General features: G+C 42.9%; 1 protein-coding gene across 4 annotated transcripts in view; it reads right to left on the reverse strand.

Annotated features, from left to right (window-relative positions):
• The window catches only part of LOC134401045 (cadherin-9), a 114,644-nt gene that overhangs the window by 43,092 nt on the left and 54,132 nt on the right, over window positions 1-17,420 (reverse strand). For 3 of the 4 annotated variants that reach the window (XM_063129749.1, XM_063129748.1, XM_063129747.1), the window contains exons 3-4: window positions 12,438-12,557; window positions 9,596-9,763 (exon numbers count right to left, since the gene is read on the reverse strand). In XM_063129749.1, the coding sequence (XP_062985819.1) occupies window positions 9,596-9,763; window positions 12,438-12,557 (288 nt within the window). The remainder of the gene's footprint in view (window positions 1-9,595; window positions 9,764-12,437; window positions 12,558-17,420) is intronic. The other variant, XM_063129750.1, reaches the window with a different exon arrangement.

The raw sequence follows: 17,420 nt of genomic DNA on the forward strand, positions 1-17,420 counted from the left end.
CGGCTGCCCTCTCTCTTGGAGAACTCTCTTTCTCTCACTCGAGTCGCCCAGAGGGTCGGGGTGGTGGTGTGGGTCTTTTATTATCTAGTTTGTGACAGTCCAGTCTCTCTCCATTCCACCTTCACATTGTTTCTCCTCCTTTGAGGCACATGTGGTGAGGCTCTTTGCTCCATTACGACTGCGGATTGCAGTTTTGTACCGCCCCCCAGGCTCATCCTCAAAATTTCTCTCTGATTTTGGTTCGTGGCTGTCCTTTTTCCTCTCTGATAACTGTCCTACTCTTATCTTGGGTGACTTCAATATCCATGTGGATGACCCTCAAGACGCTGCAGCTCTACGATTTCGCTCCTTATCTTCCTCCTATGATCTCAAGCTTTGGTCTGATGGGCCCACACATTCCCTTGGGCACTGTCTGGATCTTGTTCTCACTCGGAACTGCTCTGTTTTGGACTTTTCTACTGCTGACTTTCCTTTGTCAGATCATCATCTAATTTCTTTCAATATTACTCACAATCCTCCTCCTTCACGTCCCGCTTCTCGCTCTTGTCGTGACTTGCAATCTATCAACTATGAGGCTTTTTCTCAGTCTCTAGCCTCCTCTCTTCCTTCTGTCTTTTCGGCTGTCTCCTTGGACTCAGCTGTTTCCTCCTTTAATTCCTCCTTATCTTCAACTCTTGATAATCTTGACCATCTACAACTCGGATAGTTCACCCTTCTCAACCCCAACCGTGGCTCACCTCTTTCCTTCGCTACCTTCGCTCTTGTTCCCGGGCAGCTGAACGCCTTTGGCACAGGACCAGGGACTGGGCGGACATTGTCCATTACAAATTTGTACTCTCCTCTTTCTCTTCTGCCATTTCACTGGCCAAACAGCAGTACTACTCAACGTTGATCCAGTCAAATGCTAGGCATCCTCAGCGGCTCTTTGCATCCTTCAATTCTCTTCTGAAGCCTAATCCACCATCTCTCCCCACCTCTCTGTCTGCTAATAACTTTGCCACTTTTTTCAATGCTAAAATCCAAACTATTCGCTCTGATCTGGCCAGCTCTGCTCCTCTTCCAGTTCTTGTTCCTCATCTGTCAGTCCCTCCTGCAAATTTCTCTGCGTTTCCTTCGGTCTCAGCTGATGAACTGTCTACAATACTGCGCTCTTCGAAGCCTTCCACTTGTTCTCGTGATCCGATCCCTTCTCGCGTCTTTATACATCTTATTCCCGCTATCCTCACCTCCTTGCTTCATATTATTAATTTTTCTCTGTCCTCTGGTTCATTTCCTTCTGCTTTTAAACATGCTACAGTCTCTCCCATTCTCAAGAAACCTACTCTTGATAGGCTATCTCTGTCTAACTACCGACCTGTCTCTTTGTTGCCTTTTGTTTCAAAGATCCTGGAGCGTGTGGTCTACTCTCATTGTCTTGACTTTCTGTCTAGTAACTCTGCTCTGGATCCTTTTCAATCTGGATTCCGTCCTTTACATTCCACTGAAACAGCCCTTACTAAGATCACCAATGATCTTCTTACTGCCAAGTCTAAAGGCCTTTATTCCGTTCTTATTCTCCTTGATCTAACTGCAGCCTTTGACACGGTTGATCATGATCTTCTCTTAGACTTCCTTCATGACCTTGGACTTTGTGGCTCTGTCTATAACTGGTTTGCCTCCTATCTAGCGGGTCGCTCTTTCAGCGTGTTGGCTAATGGCAGCTCGTCTTCCTCTTTTCCCCTTTCAGTAGGGGTCCCGCAAGGCTCAGTGCTTGGCCCGTTGTTGTTTTCCTTATACATGTTGCCCTTGGGTAAGCTTATTCAATCTCACGGCCTCCAATATCATCTGTATGCCGATGATACACAATTATATCTCTCATCTCCGGAACTTTCTCCTGATGTTCACGATCGTATCTCGGCATGTCTTTCAGATATCTCAGCTTGGCTGCTTCATCGTCGTTTGAAACTTAATATGGCAAAGACTGAATTGCTTGTTTTTCCTCCAAAACCTTCCCCTCATCTCTCATTCTCTCTTACTGTCAATGATGTTACGCTTACTCCGGTCAAGGAAGCTCGTAGTCTTGGCTTTATATTTGATTCCTCGCTCTCCTTTATTCCTCATATTGAGGCAGTAGCTAAATCCTGTCATTTTTTCCTGTATAATATTGCCAGGATTCGATCATTTCTGTCTGTCTCTTCTGCCAAGACGCTTGTTCATGCACTGGTTATTTCTCGGTTGGACTACTGCAACCTTCTTCTCACTGGCCTTCCTTCTTCTCACTTCAGTCCGTTGGTCTCGGTCCACCGCTCTGCCGCTAAGATCATCTTCTTGGCTCGCCGCTCTGATCATGTTACTCCACTTCTGAAATCTCTTCATTGGCTTCCAATTCACTTCAGAATCCAATATAAACTTCTTCTGTTGACCTTCAAAGCTTTTCACTGTCTAGCTCCTTCCTATCTCTCCTCTCTCATCTCACACTATTGCCCGGCTCGTGCTCTTCGTTCCTCTGATGCCATGTTTCTCACCTGCCCAAGGGTCTCTACTTCCCTTGCTCAGCTTCGTCCATTTTCTTCTGCTGCCCCTTACGCCTGGAACGCTCTTCCAGAACATCTGAGATCCACAAGTTCAATCGCAGCTTTTAAAGCTCAGCTAAAAACTTTTCTTTTTCCTAAAGTTTTTAAAACCTGATGTTGTTTGGACTCTATACTGTTAGTTTTTCCCTACCCTGTGCCTGTTTACCCTACCCAGTGCCTGTTTCCATTCTCTTCCCCTCCTTATTGCTTTACTATGATTTTATTAGAATGTAAGCCTATGCGGCAGGGTCTTGCTATTTACTGTTTTACTCTGTACAGCACCATGTACACTGATGGTGCTATATAAATAAATAAATAAATAAATAAATAAATAAATATAATAATAATCACTGTCGGGGAAGCTGACACAAAGTCAACTGGCAGCTGTGGGATCTGGTATTACTTTTGTGTGTGTTTTTGGCTACTTTTCTATACTCTTTTCTGGTACTTGTGACACCTTATGCTGAATGAAGTGATATTTTATTTATTTATTACATTTCTATACCATCCCATAGCCAAAGCTCTCTGGCTGGTTCACAAAAACAACAACCTCAAGGTGCAATAGACTGAAGTCTATTGACAGACTGAAGCATTAAAATTATGGACTATACCATTACGTATTCCATGTAAGGTCCTATTCTGTAGTTCTTCCCCATCCCATGTAAAGAAACAAAATAAAACTCCCTTCCATGTATTAAACTATCCTATCAGGAAGTGGACTAGGCTAATCCTTTCTGGCTGATGTTCTAGTTTACATCATGCAGGGAGGTTTTCTTTTTTAGTGTGTTTTAAAGAATAGGCCAGCTTCCATTTGCAGGAAGAATAGATTCAGACTATTTATGGGTGTGAAGCTCAAGCTTTTTTCAAGGTTTGCCAGATCTACACCAAGCAGGATATAACACTTTGGAAATGGTTTGAAAACAGCATATGGTGTGTGTCCTGGGCCCCAACAGTTGACAATACCATTATAAACTGTTATAAACCAGTAGTATAGATCCTGCCTGAGTTCCACTTCAGTTCTTGGTCCTCGTATCTCCCTGTCCTGAATTTGATCCTTTCTTGTTCTTGGTGTTGCTTGAAAGGGAAAGAGCACATTTCGGTGCACAGTATTTTAAAGTGCACCCCAAATGCATTATTTTCCCCCAATGGACTAATATGATCCCCCCAACATGTTTTTAAAGCACACTTTTTTAATACAGGGGTGGGCAACATCAGTCAGGTGCAGAATTTTTGCTCTACAGATGCCTTCCCACAAAGCACAGTCTACCAATCAACCTTAAAAAAAATAAATATAGGCATTTAGAGCACAAGGAGCAATGTTTTGGCCTCCACAGTGCTCCAGATGACATATTCCCAGATAAAAAAATAACTTCTTCAAAGTATGAGATGTGGAGAGTGCCACACTGGTAGGCAACAGGACCCATATTGGTGAGCAAGAGGGGCCAAATGTTTTCCACTCCTATTTTTTTAATATATATATATATATATATATATATATATATTCCATGCAATAACAGGAAGAATAAAACAAAAAGCGGAGAATTCATATAACAAAACATCTAAACGCATAGTAATAAATAAGATCTCCCTTGATATGGGAGTGAGGGTGGAAAGAACACAAAGAAGGCAGGAGAGCATTTAACGTTTCCATTTCAAATATGTAACTTCATATACGCAGTCCGTATTTCTAAATTTCTACGACTTTGACGGTTGTAGGAGATATGCTCAAATGTTGCAAGAGCAATGAGATCGTCAGTCTACGGAGTGATAGATGGTGGCTGATTTTTCCTTCCAAGCTTGAAATATAAATCTCTTTGCAACTGTAAGGGCTTTCAGTATCCTCTTTTATTTGTCCATCTGTTAATCCTCACGTCACAGGGATGTACATCCACTATTATCACAGATTTTTCAACAACAAAATTTACATGGGGAATGACATCCAACCAAAATGAAGCCACTACAGCAGATGACCACATCAAATAGGCATTGTCTTCATTGCAACACCAGCTTAACAAGCCTCTGCGGTGTCCAACATATGTGAAACATCAATTGCTGTTGAGTCAGTCTCAGTTTTAAATCTACATAAATAGTCCGTAGTGAAGCTAAGGCAACCGTCCATTGATTAGACTGTATAGAGCATTCCAGTTCGTTACCCCTGTTCTAACGGATGAATTTTGTGAATATGATCGCAGGCGTTGCTCCAAAAATGTGCTCATGGATGCACACAGGACAAGTTCCGGTGCAGACTGAAACAAAATTCTTGTATTCCCTGGTTCAGACATCTGCCACCACATTCTGTTTAATGTACAAGCCTTACAACTCAATTCTATAAATCTCTACTCAGAGGTAAGCCCCAATGAATTCAATGGGGCTTACTCCCCCAGGTGTGTGCGTACAGGTTCACACCCTTAGTATGATTTTAAGTGAAACAAAGGGATTTCATGAGTACTGAGTTAGGGGGGATTGGGAATTTCAAATGTATAGTTCTCTACTTGCGTTTGCAGCAAGAACCTAATTAAACTTGTGCTCACATAGTCAATAAACAAAAGCAATAGCATGTAATCACAACTCGGCATTAGAGCTTGAATTTCAATTGGCAAGAGACAAAGCTGAAACAGCGTTAAATCAATGTTGGCAAATACATGCTGGCACAAAAGAAATCTGATAAAATGTCAATGTAAAAAGGGACACATTTGGATTTATTTATTTTTTAAAATGAGTTCCTTTCTTTGTTTGTTTTTTAAAAATGAGAATAACCTATTTGATGTAAATTGTAGCATGCCAGTTCTGTAAAAGCGTTGGATCAAGGTATAATGAATGGGGAAAGGGTCCTTTAGGGGGAGCTGTGGGGCTGTGCCTACACTTAATTCAGCATATAAGGTGCAGTTTACCTGCTTTCAGCATACCAACAATGGCTGAGAGGCAAAGTCTAATGACCCTTTGCAAGATAACCACAGATGTATGTAAGCTGTATCGCTCACTATCTCTCTAGCTTTCCTAGTTTAAAGGCAGCTGTACTTCCTGTTCCTGTATCTACTTGGTGCTTCCAGTATGAGTTCTACATGATGCTACACTCCAGTCCCAATGCATTATACATTTTGTTCTCTCTGTGTGTGTGTTGCTTGGATGCTCTTTCCCTCAGATACGCTATTTCTACAGGAAGGGTGAGCAGGATTTGACCTGGACAACACTGCTCTGATGACACGCTAAGCCACAGCGGTAAAGCATTTTGAGCTAAACATTATGGCTTAGTGTGTTTTGTGAACCATGATTTAGCATGTCATGTGAACCATTCCTCACCATGGTGGCTACATAATGACAATGCAGAAATCATCACTAACCATTTGATGCAAAACAGCTAATGACCTAACCATAGGTTATCATGTTTTCTGAACAGGCCCTAAATGGGAGTTGTGTTGGTCACCTTTGCTGCCTGCTGTTGATCAAAACTTTTTCCAATACTCTTAAAATAAATGCAGAGCAAAATTTTGTTCCAGATACAAAAGTGGGCAGGGCTCCTGCAGCTTTAACTGTTGTGATGAAGAGGGGATTTCACCAGGTGCTGCATGCGTACAAATGAAACCTGCTGAAATTCCCTTTTCTGTACATCTGTTAAAGATACAGGAGCGGTCACCCTAACTAACATCCTGCTCATTATTCCAATTTAATGACTCCCAACTGACTCCTTTCACAATAAAAAATAATCCTTATCACTCTATCAACTGGAAAGGAGGTCTTGGAAGAAGTATAGCTCGCCTCCCCAGTTTTGAAAAGAAGCAATCTCTGAAAATAAGATCACTGAGGAAGATGAAATTCTTTCAGAATTGTGTCGAATTCAAATTGGAGCAGGCAGTCCTTATAATCCCTGAGGGTTATCAGTCAGCTGTCAGCCAAGGTTTGGACTGGAAAAGAAAAAGGACTGTCAAATGTTGATGTGTTTCTTAAAGATTCCCATGCATCTCCTATATATGCACAGGTGTATAGTCATCTGGACTGCAATTTCAGTTCAGGTGAGGGCAAATTTTAATCAGGGAGGACACATTTTAACTGTTGGATTCAGACTGAGTAGCCATATTCATCTGTTGTTTTAGTATAAATGTCAAAGGCCTGGTACACACATTACTTCAGCAGCATAAAAGCTATGGCAGTGACAATGCTTCTAAATTGACCAAGGCTCTGAAACAGTATTAGGCAGTTTTATATGTTTGAATATTTTCAGTTCCTACAGAGCTAGAATCTTCTTATATAAGAATATGGTAGTGTAAGGCTTCCTACAAGTCCTACCAGACCAATTTTGCTCATTCTTGTTATAAACTGAAGCTTAAGCAGTGTAGATGTGCAGAACATTTTTAAAGTTCAAAGCTTGAGCTTTAATAGCCAATTTCATTCATGTGTGCTGTGATTCTGCCCTATGAAGACCCCATTGGCCTCATAGGACTCTTGACATGTGTAGTTCTCTCTCTTGTTCCTCCCAGCTCACCCCTTCCATAATGCTGCCATCTATGTCAACATGATTTCATCATCCATGACTGGTCGCCCTCAAGGAAAGTCTCACAGATGAGCCATCTCCCCAGGTTGGAGGGAGGGAAGGCAAGTGTGTAGTTTGAGGAGCCACCCTCAGCAATGTTTCTGATACTGCTTTTCTGGACAATTCCTGACTGGCTTAGACTGGCTCCATGACCCCTTGGCAACAGACTATGGACTGACATGACTACGCTTCTGCTTTTTGATACATTACTGGAAATTCACTGAGAGGACCTGGACTGCCTGCTCTGCAAATCCTGCTTAGGGCACAGAATATCTCTAAACACACCAGTTTTGCCTTCAGCCAGGTATGCCTGGGCCTGGTATGATTTATAGCTGCCTGTTAATTAGCACAGCTGGGCCATTAAGGCTGTGTGTGGTACTTAAAGCACTCTTTCTTGCTGTGATTGGCTTTCCTTCCTTCGTTGTTCCTGCCATTTACTTCTTCTCCGCTACACCGGCTGAATTAAGTCCAGCTCCGCCTCCTGCAGCTTAGGCATCTCCGGCATGCAGCTAGATGTGCCAGGCTGTTCTTCTGCCTGTTGCACTTGACAAACCTCTGGAACACTGTCGGTCAGGGCCTCCACCCCTCCCTGTGCTTCTGGCTGTGGCACAATGTGCTGGCTCTCTCCCTCTTCCTCAGAGGACTCTTCTTCGAGGTGAGACATGACACAAACAGCCTCCGCATGAAGGTGCTGGTTTTCAGAACAGTGCCATTGTGTGAGGCCTATTGGGCTGCAAACATTATAGTGATCCCAGCACCTTCCTGACTCTTTTAAATGAAATGGGCCAAACGGAGCAATAGGCATGGCAGTTGTTGCTGCTCCTATTTCACGCTCCCATCCAGAGATTATGGAAATATCCCCATACTGAATCCTGCAGATGTGCCTCCTTCACTGATACTACAATCCACTCGTGCAAACAAACAACATCAGAGAAAGGAAAGGTGGTGTAGAAGGGTCTATTGACTACAATAGAAGTTGATGTTGGGTGGAAGGACTCCCCTTCTTGAACTGTGACCTCTTGGGAATCTGTGTGGCTCTATTAGCAGAGTGGGAACAGCACTGAGGTCTGTAACATCAGCACAGGAACATCTTCTGTACTGCTGCTGTAAGCCTGAGGCCAGTGAATTTCAGCAGGAGAAGGGCCCCACACCCCTGATCTGTGACCTTTGGAGAGAGGTTATTTAAAATTGAAAATAAAAGGGCAAGGGCTACCCACTCTGTTTATGTGTAACTGTTTATTTACAACTCTACAGACTCCATTGTCGAAGAGAGTGTGCTCAGTGGAGTTTCACAAAGGCCCATGTGGGCAAACCTTGGCCTATAGGCCTCAGGTAGCCCTGGGCTACTGTCTACGTGACACATTGAATCCCCGGAGTGCTCCACTCACTTTTCCCCACTGCCAATCTGTTCAGCCATCTGCTGGTTGTTGAGGAATAGATAGCTGTTCCAAACTGCTACTACCAGCAGGGAAAGAATGATCTTGATCAGGAATGATGGATAGTGGGAAGACCTCTCCTCCTAAAGCTGCTCCCACCTCCCAGTGATCCTGATGAAGATCACTGTTTCTCCATGGATATTATAAGGATCACTGGGGTAAGCAAGTTTAGAGACTCTCCCTTGATCAATCCTGATCAAGATTGTTGTTTCCTTGATGCTAATAGCAGCTGAGGGAGGGGGGGCGTGAGATTAAAATTTCTCTCTGTCTCGCAGTTACTTGATGAAAATCACTTGAGGGGGGAGAGGTTGTGTGTGTGTGCGCATGCATGAGTGTGTGTATGGGGAGTCTATGTACCTGAGAGTGTTTGTATGTGTGAGCATGTGTGTGCATGCAAATTAAAGTATGCATAGGATGTGACCTGAGTTCTAAGACAGTTCATTGGGGGAAATCTGACCCTTTTGGTCCTGATGGATCCCCACTGTTTTATACTGTTGTTTTTATATTTTTGATAGTCTGTTTTTAACTTTTATCAACTGCCCAGAGAGCTTCGGCTATGGGGCAGTATATAAATTTAATAAATAAATAAATCATAGACCTGGCTTGGGTTGCATTTACAAGCTGAGCTGCAGGATAGTTTCCAAAACCCATGCTGAGTCGGTTCAGCTCATGGTTAATTGAGCCAGAATCCCAGCAGTGGTGGTGGTGGTAGTGGTGTGAACCAGTGAAAGCCCACCAAGCTCCACACCCCAAATGGATTTCTTTGACATCCCTGCTGAACTCCCACCCATCACCACTTGAAAGCTTCGGTGATGAAAAATTTGCCCACCTATAATGTAGACGCTCTGTTTTATTTTGAGCCTTTTGGTAGATGTATGTGGCTTTTAGTTTTAACTTAAAGCATGTGTTTTAGTGTGTGTGTGTGTGTGTACACACACACACAATCCTATATGACCTTATATAGCTACAGCTTCAACAACCCCAGAACTGCATCGGTATTTGTATCCCAGATGGCGAATGTTGAAGTACTAAGTTTAAAGAGGCTTTTGGAACACATAGGAAATATTAATGCTTCATACTCTGGGGGAATCGAGGCGGATTGTCGTTGACGTCGGTCAGCGTGATGTTCACTGTGGTGGTTCCTGATAATCCGCCCATCTGGCCTCCCATGTCTTTTGCCTGGATGACCACTTGGTACTGCTCTCGGTTTTCTCTGCTCATATCTGGCAAAGCAGTCTTGATGATGCCTTGTAGAGAAGGGGGTGGGGAGGGATGAAACAAAAACACAAGTAAGAGATTGAGGGTTGGGGGTGGGTGGGTTGGATGAAGGAGAGTATTAAAATGGATTTGTGTCGGATATGCTGTACCAGTTAATCCACAGCAAATAAACAAAATTGAAGGTGTATGCATTGAAATAGGGTTTTCAGTCCATGACCAGTTCAATGTCACAGCAAGAAACGAGGGAAACAAGAAGCTCCTATTACTCAGTGTTTTAAAATTGGCACGAAATCAATGTAATTATCCATCTGTAAAAACAAAACAAAAAAGGCTACATCTGTCATAATAAAAGCTTTTTAAAAAGTTCCAGTGGCAATTATTTTTAAGCTACTATCCAAGGATGTAGTGAACAAAATTGTGGTAGGGACTAGATCTCCAAATACAGCAGAATGAGGTGGTAAAATATACTGTACTATTTCAAATGGTATGCAAAGAGCCTTTTTCTTCGATATTTTAGTTTACTACACAGAAGGAGATTTTTTATTGGGGTGGGGCCAATTAAAACCAGCATCCACCACCTACTATCTGAAGTGGTGCCGTCTATTCTACCACCTTGGAAGTATACTACTGTCATTTTGTTGCATATTACAATTTCCAGAGGAGTAACCATCTTACTCTATTGCAGCTAGAGATATGAAGGCTTGGAGGTGGGGGAAGAATGGAGAAATTGGGGGCTGTCCCATTCACCCTCCCCCCGAGGACCATTTTTTCCCCCTTTTTTAAATAATGGGAAAGTTTTGGATTCTGATTTCTTTCTTTTTAATTTTTTTTTTAAGACAAAGTATTTACCTATTGTTACCCAGCTGTTTCTTCACTTAAAACGATTTAATAAGAACACTTTTATAGAAAGACCATAGATGCAAAATGTCTGGAAATAATGAAGCCATGGGGGATTTTTTTTATTCTCTCTGTAAAATTCCCAGCATCGTTATTTCTTTCATTATTTATTAAAATTACTGATGTAAAGTATATTTTACCCTAGACATTTATGCTTAGTTTCCTAACATGTGAGTAGAGTCATCATTCTGTCCTGGATGCTTCACACCTCTGATGAAGTGGACTTTGCCCATGAAAGCTTATGCCAGAATAAATGTATTATGTGCCACAAGATACTTAGCTGATTAAGCTGCATGCATTTACCTATCCAAAGGGGATAGTTCCCTTTTAAATGGACTGCTGCCTACCCTTGACAGTTGTTGCAATGCCTACAGTGGGGTTTGAGGTGGTAAGGAAACAGCAAGCATGTTTCCTTTCTATCTGCTATCCTTTTTATTATTTGTATGCTGACTGTATCATGTCAGCATACAAATAATGGGTACTAGGTATTATTCCCAGTATCCAAGGCAGTAAGCCTATATACGCCAGTTGCTGGGGTCATGGGCAGGAGGCTGCTGTTCCACCTGTGTCCTCCTAGTGGGTCCCTGGTCAACAGCTAGTTGGCCACTATGTGAACAGAGTGCTGGACTAGATGGTCCTTTAGCCTGATCCAGCATGGCTCTTCTTATGTTCTTTTGTTCATGTGGAATTTAGAAGAAACCACAAGGCAAGATTTTTAATTATATTTTGCTTTTCAAATTTCATAATTGTTAAAACCTTGTCACAGTGTTTACTGCATTGGCTCAGAAGTTCCTCATCATCTCACTTTGTGTGATCTTTTGGAATAGCTAATGCAATCTATTCAACTCAATCTATCCAGCAGCTGTGGCTCAGTGTTTGTCATGCTCCTGTAAATAGTATGCAAGTGAAGCCCAGGGCTGGGCAGTGGGGCCAGTTGGCATGGGCCTACAATTTTGAAGGGGCCTACTCCGAGTCCTCCTGGTAGAGGCAAAAGGGGGACACTCTGGTAAAGATTTGTTACAAAGTAGCAATTTTTCTGTCATTGCCAGCAAAAGTGGCCTCTAATGAGAGGAGCTTCACTGTCCAAAAACGAATCAAGTCATACTTTCAGTCTGCAATGGTGCAAGAATGTTTGAATGGATTAGCAGTTTTGAACATTAACATTGACAAGGCAAAGTTGCTTGATTTTTCTGTTGTTGATGATGAATTTGCCCAAAGAAAAGCACGTAATGCATTTCTGAATGTGAAGAAGTGATGTCTTTTATACATCTTGAATAAAAGCGCTTGCCATTCCCTTTTTTATAAATTGTTCTAGTTCATATGTATTTAGAACTGATTAAAAAATACTTAATGAGCAGTTTGAAATGGGGCCTACATTTCCCATCTGGCCCGGGCCTATTACCAGCTTTGCCAGGCCCTGGTGAAGCCAGATGACCAGGTTTCTGAATCAGCTTTTCTAAATTTTTTAGTCTGTTGAATTGGGTTAACAGGGTGGTGAGGTTGGGCATTTGCTGGCATCCCAATATTAGTAAACTAAGTCCCCTGCCCTGAGCACCATTGAAGAAACACCATGAGACAACTGACAGCTTGTTCATCCTGCCAAGTTAAGAGGGGTACAGAGGATAGCTTGCCCAAGGATCCCCCCACCCCAATCACAGAGCCAGTAGTGAGTAATATTTGAATAAGTTCATGAAATAATTTAAAACAAAAGAAAAGTGGGCATAAATATTTGAGATTTTTTTAAAAAATATAGCCATCAATTCCTATACATAATTAGAACAAAGTGAAGTCAAAAGGTATTCTAACCTGTTTCTGGATCCACTGAGAAGTACGGCTGGCCCTGGAGAATGCTATATACGATCTTGGCACTGTTGCCATAGTTAGCATCATCATCGTCTGTAGCTGTCACTTGTATAACAGAAGTGCCTGAGTAGAAGCAAAACAGCAACAACAAGAAAAAAAATCCACAATATGAAATGAAATGTACTGGTAGAGTAATAATTAAACGGTGATCGGTTTACAATGAGCATATAGAGAACCCTTCTTGTGTACCAGTGCAATATTTATTTGAAATACAATACAGAGAAGGAACCCCCACTGTTTTCACAGTAGCAAAAACATTTCCTTCATTGTCATCTTTCTACAATCGAAAATGGAAGTAAAAGTGCCTTCCATACCTTAACGGTCTGGTTTATTGGATAGAGCATCGGACATGGCCTGTGGAGAACCAGGTATAAATCCCTGCTCAGCTAACAAAGTTCATTAAGTTTCTTGGTTCAGCCACTGTTGCTCAGCTAGGCAACTTCACAGGACAAAATAGGGAGAAACCTTATGTATGCTGCCTCAAACACCTTGGAAGAAAGCTGGAAAAATTAAAGGCGTGTGGTTGAAATATGTTTATGTCTTGCTTATCAAGACGGAGGTAAGCAGGCAGAATTCAGTTCTCAGTTCAATTACAGCTGGCTGTAAAGTTTAAATTGTGGATGAATGCAATCCTAACCAACCAGAACCAAGCTGTTTGATAGGATACTTTAGTGATATGAGATGCCAACTAACCCATCCCTGTCCTCTGCTCTATTTGTACAAGTACCAAAATGATGCTAGGGGATGCAAAAGTTGACCAACCAAGGATTCATCACACTGCAATTTAGTCTAAAGTTAGGGTTTGGGAAGGGAAACACTGTGCACAAACAGTAGGAAGAGGATGTAAATACACAACAACAATAATAGAATAGAAAACGTGGTATTCTGCAAAACTGGCAGCCTAGGAGAGGAAATATTGAGAAAGAGGTTTCAAGGGAGGGGAATCTAGGGTAGGACCAGGTAGGAGTGCAAAGGAAGTATGGGGATATACTGTAAATGGCAGTAAGAAGCTAAAGAGAATGGGGCAAAGGAGCCAAAGGAAGAAGGATCCTAAGAATGGAGAACTGTAAGAAATAGAGGTCAAGGTATAGAAAAGCCCTCGGAAAACATAACTTACTCCCATGTAATTGTGCATAATATTGACACCTGGTAGCTCAGTCCTTTACATGTCTCTTCAGTAGTATGTCTTACCTATCCCCAACCAAGTCTTCCAATCATCTAACCTGTCCAGTTTATCTTCCCTCCTTTCCTCCTCCCCACCACCTTTGCGTGGGGAAGAGGCAGGGGGATGTAGTGGTGATAGCCTGTGATAAGTATGCATTTATGTTGGCTGACACAGCTTGCTTCTCTTCAACCAACACAATTTCTTCCAGAGGTGCCATCCAATACAGGGCAGGAGGAGCAGCAGATGCAATCTCCACCTCCCCACTCTTCTCACTCTGGATTTTTGCTAGACAGGCTTTTTCACCCATCTAGCACATTTGGGGGGGGGGAGGCCTGAGAATACATTGTAACCCAACCTCTTCAGTCTTCTCCCCCCTCTGCCAAAGGAACACCCCCTTTTACCCATCTTTAAGGTTGCTTTTGTGACCTCAGAGAGGCAGCAGGCACAGCTCCATGCCAGCTGTGAGGGGAAGGGGAAGGAGGAGGCAAGGGGTATGGATTCTTGGCTGTGAGATCTGAGCACTGTCTCTGATCTCAGATCCAGGAATCTGAAATATGACACCTTGATGCTGCCAGAGGGGCATATTTATCATTCTTCATAGAATCTGCCTTCCATTAATTTGTCTTAACTCGTTTTTAAAGCCATCATCTAAGCTAATAGCCAACACTACAGTCTGTGCCAATGGAATCACAAATCAGGAGCGGTTTCTGGCACATCACCTCCTATATCATCACTAGCTTTCTGGATCCTCAGGAGGTTAGGCCATAGGGAAAGCAGTGCAGTTCCAACCTGAAAAAAGGAGTCAGCTGAGTACTGTCACTTGATTCTTCATGCCAATTGGTGCAGACTAGGCTCTATAAAGCCCATGCAGCCAAACTCACATCTGTCTGAGGAACTCATCTTGAGTATAAAGACTTGGGCCTGAGCTAGACCACTTTTTTACCCCACGACAGAAGAGGGAAGATCCTGCAATGTGTTTATCATGAGATCCCTCCTCTGTCTACACGTGACACGCGACGACCTCAGCAGGAGAGGCGTCGCATCTGCCATTTTTATTTTTTAAAGAGGAAGGAGTGCATGAACGCTCATGCGCTAAAGGTATGGTTTTTTTTTAAAAAAAATGATTTAAATTCCCACCCCAGCCACCCTACCCCTGATGGGCACAGCACTCCTGAGGAGCACTGCCCCCCTTACGCGGCTCCCAGCTTGGAATCACACAGAGCCGGGTCAACCCATGGCAATGGGCCACATGTTCCATGGTCTAGCCCAAGTCCATGGAAAAACCGGGGCCAAAGTGTAGGATGACATCCTGGGGCAAGGGAGGGATCATCCCTCCCTGATCCCGGGATCCCCTGTACGTCATGTGGACACACAGGGATGATCCCGGGGTTCACCCCAGAATAAAGCCCTGTCTAGCTAAGGCCTTGGTTTCCTTCTTCTGACAGCTTCCTTGGAATGTGACCAGTAGGGCTGTGCACTCCACATTGAAAATCCCCCTCCCATTTCACCCCATTAGAGCAAACAGTCAGGGAATGCAGCAGATCTCTATTTTTATAAACTGAAGATCCACAGCTGTGCATCAGCAAAGTAAAAGATAAAAGCGTCCTCCATAAATCTGCAGGGGTGAATTAACACAGAATCAGGTGTGTGTGTGCGTGCATGGAGGGGGATGGTTTGAGGGGGGGGGATTTATGTGTTTTATTTATTTAAAGCTTTTTTATAGCGCCGCCTCACCATTTCCGGCATTGAGGTGCTTTACAATAACATATAAAACAATTCCATTAAAACCCTCAACCCACATTAAGACAATTCCATTAAAACCTTCAACCTCAAACCATTAAAAGCCCTCAACCCAATTTAAACCACCCCCTCCCCAAACTCTTGTGAAAATAAAAACGCCTTACAAAGGCGTTTGAAGCAATGGAGAGTGGGAGAGTGGGAGCCTGTCTAATCTCCAGTGGCACATTATTCCATAACCATTATTCCATAAACGTTTCTAAAAATCAAGGGCTGAAGGGATCTGATTAAAACTTGGCATGTTTATATCTCTCCTTAAGAGCTATCATGGGGCCAAGTTTCATCTCTTTATCTTTAAAAATGACAGAGATGTAAGCATTTTTGTTAATTTCCATAGACTACAATAGAGCAGTTATCCGAAAATGGAACGGAGCTCCATCGGGTAATCCAATGAAGCAGAGCAAGGGGAGCTGCTCTGAAATCAGAGCAGACAACATGGTCAGTGAATTTTGGAGCAGAGCAGAGCCACTCTGCACACCCCTAGTGACCAGGCAATGCTGTGCCCCCTGCCTGCTTTTGATCTTTCATCTGCCTCTGTTACCGTGGATTTTCTATTTCAGCCTTTGAATGTTATCTTTTGTCTCTGCCTCTATACTTACCTCTGGCTCTGCTCCTTGTCTGCCTAATCGGGTCCCAATTCCCAGCCCATCTGTGACCATGCCTATAGCCATTCTGATGCTTGTCAGTACTCAACTATACCCTGGCTGCAGCCCCTCTTCAAGCAAGATTTTGACCCACTGCCAATGAACTTCAAGCTCAAGTTAATATTACTATTTTTTTCCACTCAAGTTATAGCCTACTTTTCTTTTTCAAAGGAAACACAGAGTAACTGATGGCATCAAAATAACAATAATATCGCAGTAAAATGACAGGATCTGCAATTTTGCAATAAAACCACAAAGCTCATTTGGGTTAGATCTATGCTACTGTTTTGAAGCGGTATTGAAGTGCACTGATAATTGCTGAGTCAAAACCATATTCTAGATACCACTTTCATAGTGTTACTTCCTGCTTTTTATCCTACATTGGTAATGATTTGACACAAGGTGTAGATCTGCCCTAGGTGGTATTGTGTAGGAAGGAGCAGGTTAATAAAGTTCAGTGGTGGTCCCACCAATAGACTTAACATTGAAGACTCTCCCAAAAGGGTGAACTTCATTCACAGGGTTTATAGACATTCTTGCTGCTTCACCAGACCACACCCCTTGGTAAAGTGCCCATAAAAATCAATTAAGAAATTAATGATTGTAGCACAGCCATGAATTGACAGGAATTCCCCCCCCCCCTCAAAATTAAGGACAGCAGCAAAGGCATTTATTTATACTCTTCAAAAATGTGGGTCTTATTTTATGTGGGGATTTAATTTTTTTTACTTTTTAAACATTTGAAAGTGTGACTTATCTGCATGCAGTTGAGTACTGGATTTGAATTGGGAGCGAATATGGATTTGGATTGGGAGGAAATATGGATTAGGAGTGAATATATACAATCTGCAGTGTATTTCATTTGGGGCACTTTTGGCCTGCAATACAAGCCACTCTCAGTCCTACCTTTAATAAACTGCAGAACTCTTGTAAACTATTCTCTCACAACTAGGGCTATGCACCGCCTCGGAACTGAACCCCGAATCTGAAGCAGATCGTGGTAGTTCGTACCCTTCCGAACCAGATCCGAGGCCGTTTGGGCAAAGGCCAAGGTGGCCCGAAGCCAGTTGGCTCCAAAGCTTTGGGCCACACTTCAGAGCTGCCCCCACCCCCACAAGTCTCCTTACCTGCTGCCTCTGTTTCCACCACCATCTTTCTTCTGGTGGCTTACGGTGCCTCTGCCAGAAATGAAAGGGAGTAGGCCGCCTGATTTTAAGTTATCATGTGACCTACTCCCTTTCATTTCTGGTAGCGGCACCAGAAGCCACCAGAAGAAAGATGGCGGCAACAGAGACAGCAGGTAAGCCCCCCTTCCCCACC

Source organism: Elgaria multicarinata, chromosome 7 (genome assembly GCF_023053635.1).
Source record: "Elgaria multicarinata webbii isolate HBS135686 ecotype San Diego chromosome 7, rElgMul1.1.pri, whole genome shotgun sequence".
NCBI lineage: Eukaryota > Metazoa > Chordata > Lepidosauria > Squamata > Anguidae > Elgaria > Elgaria multicarinata.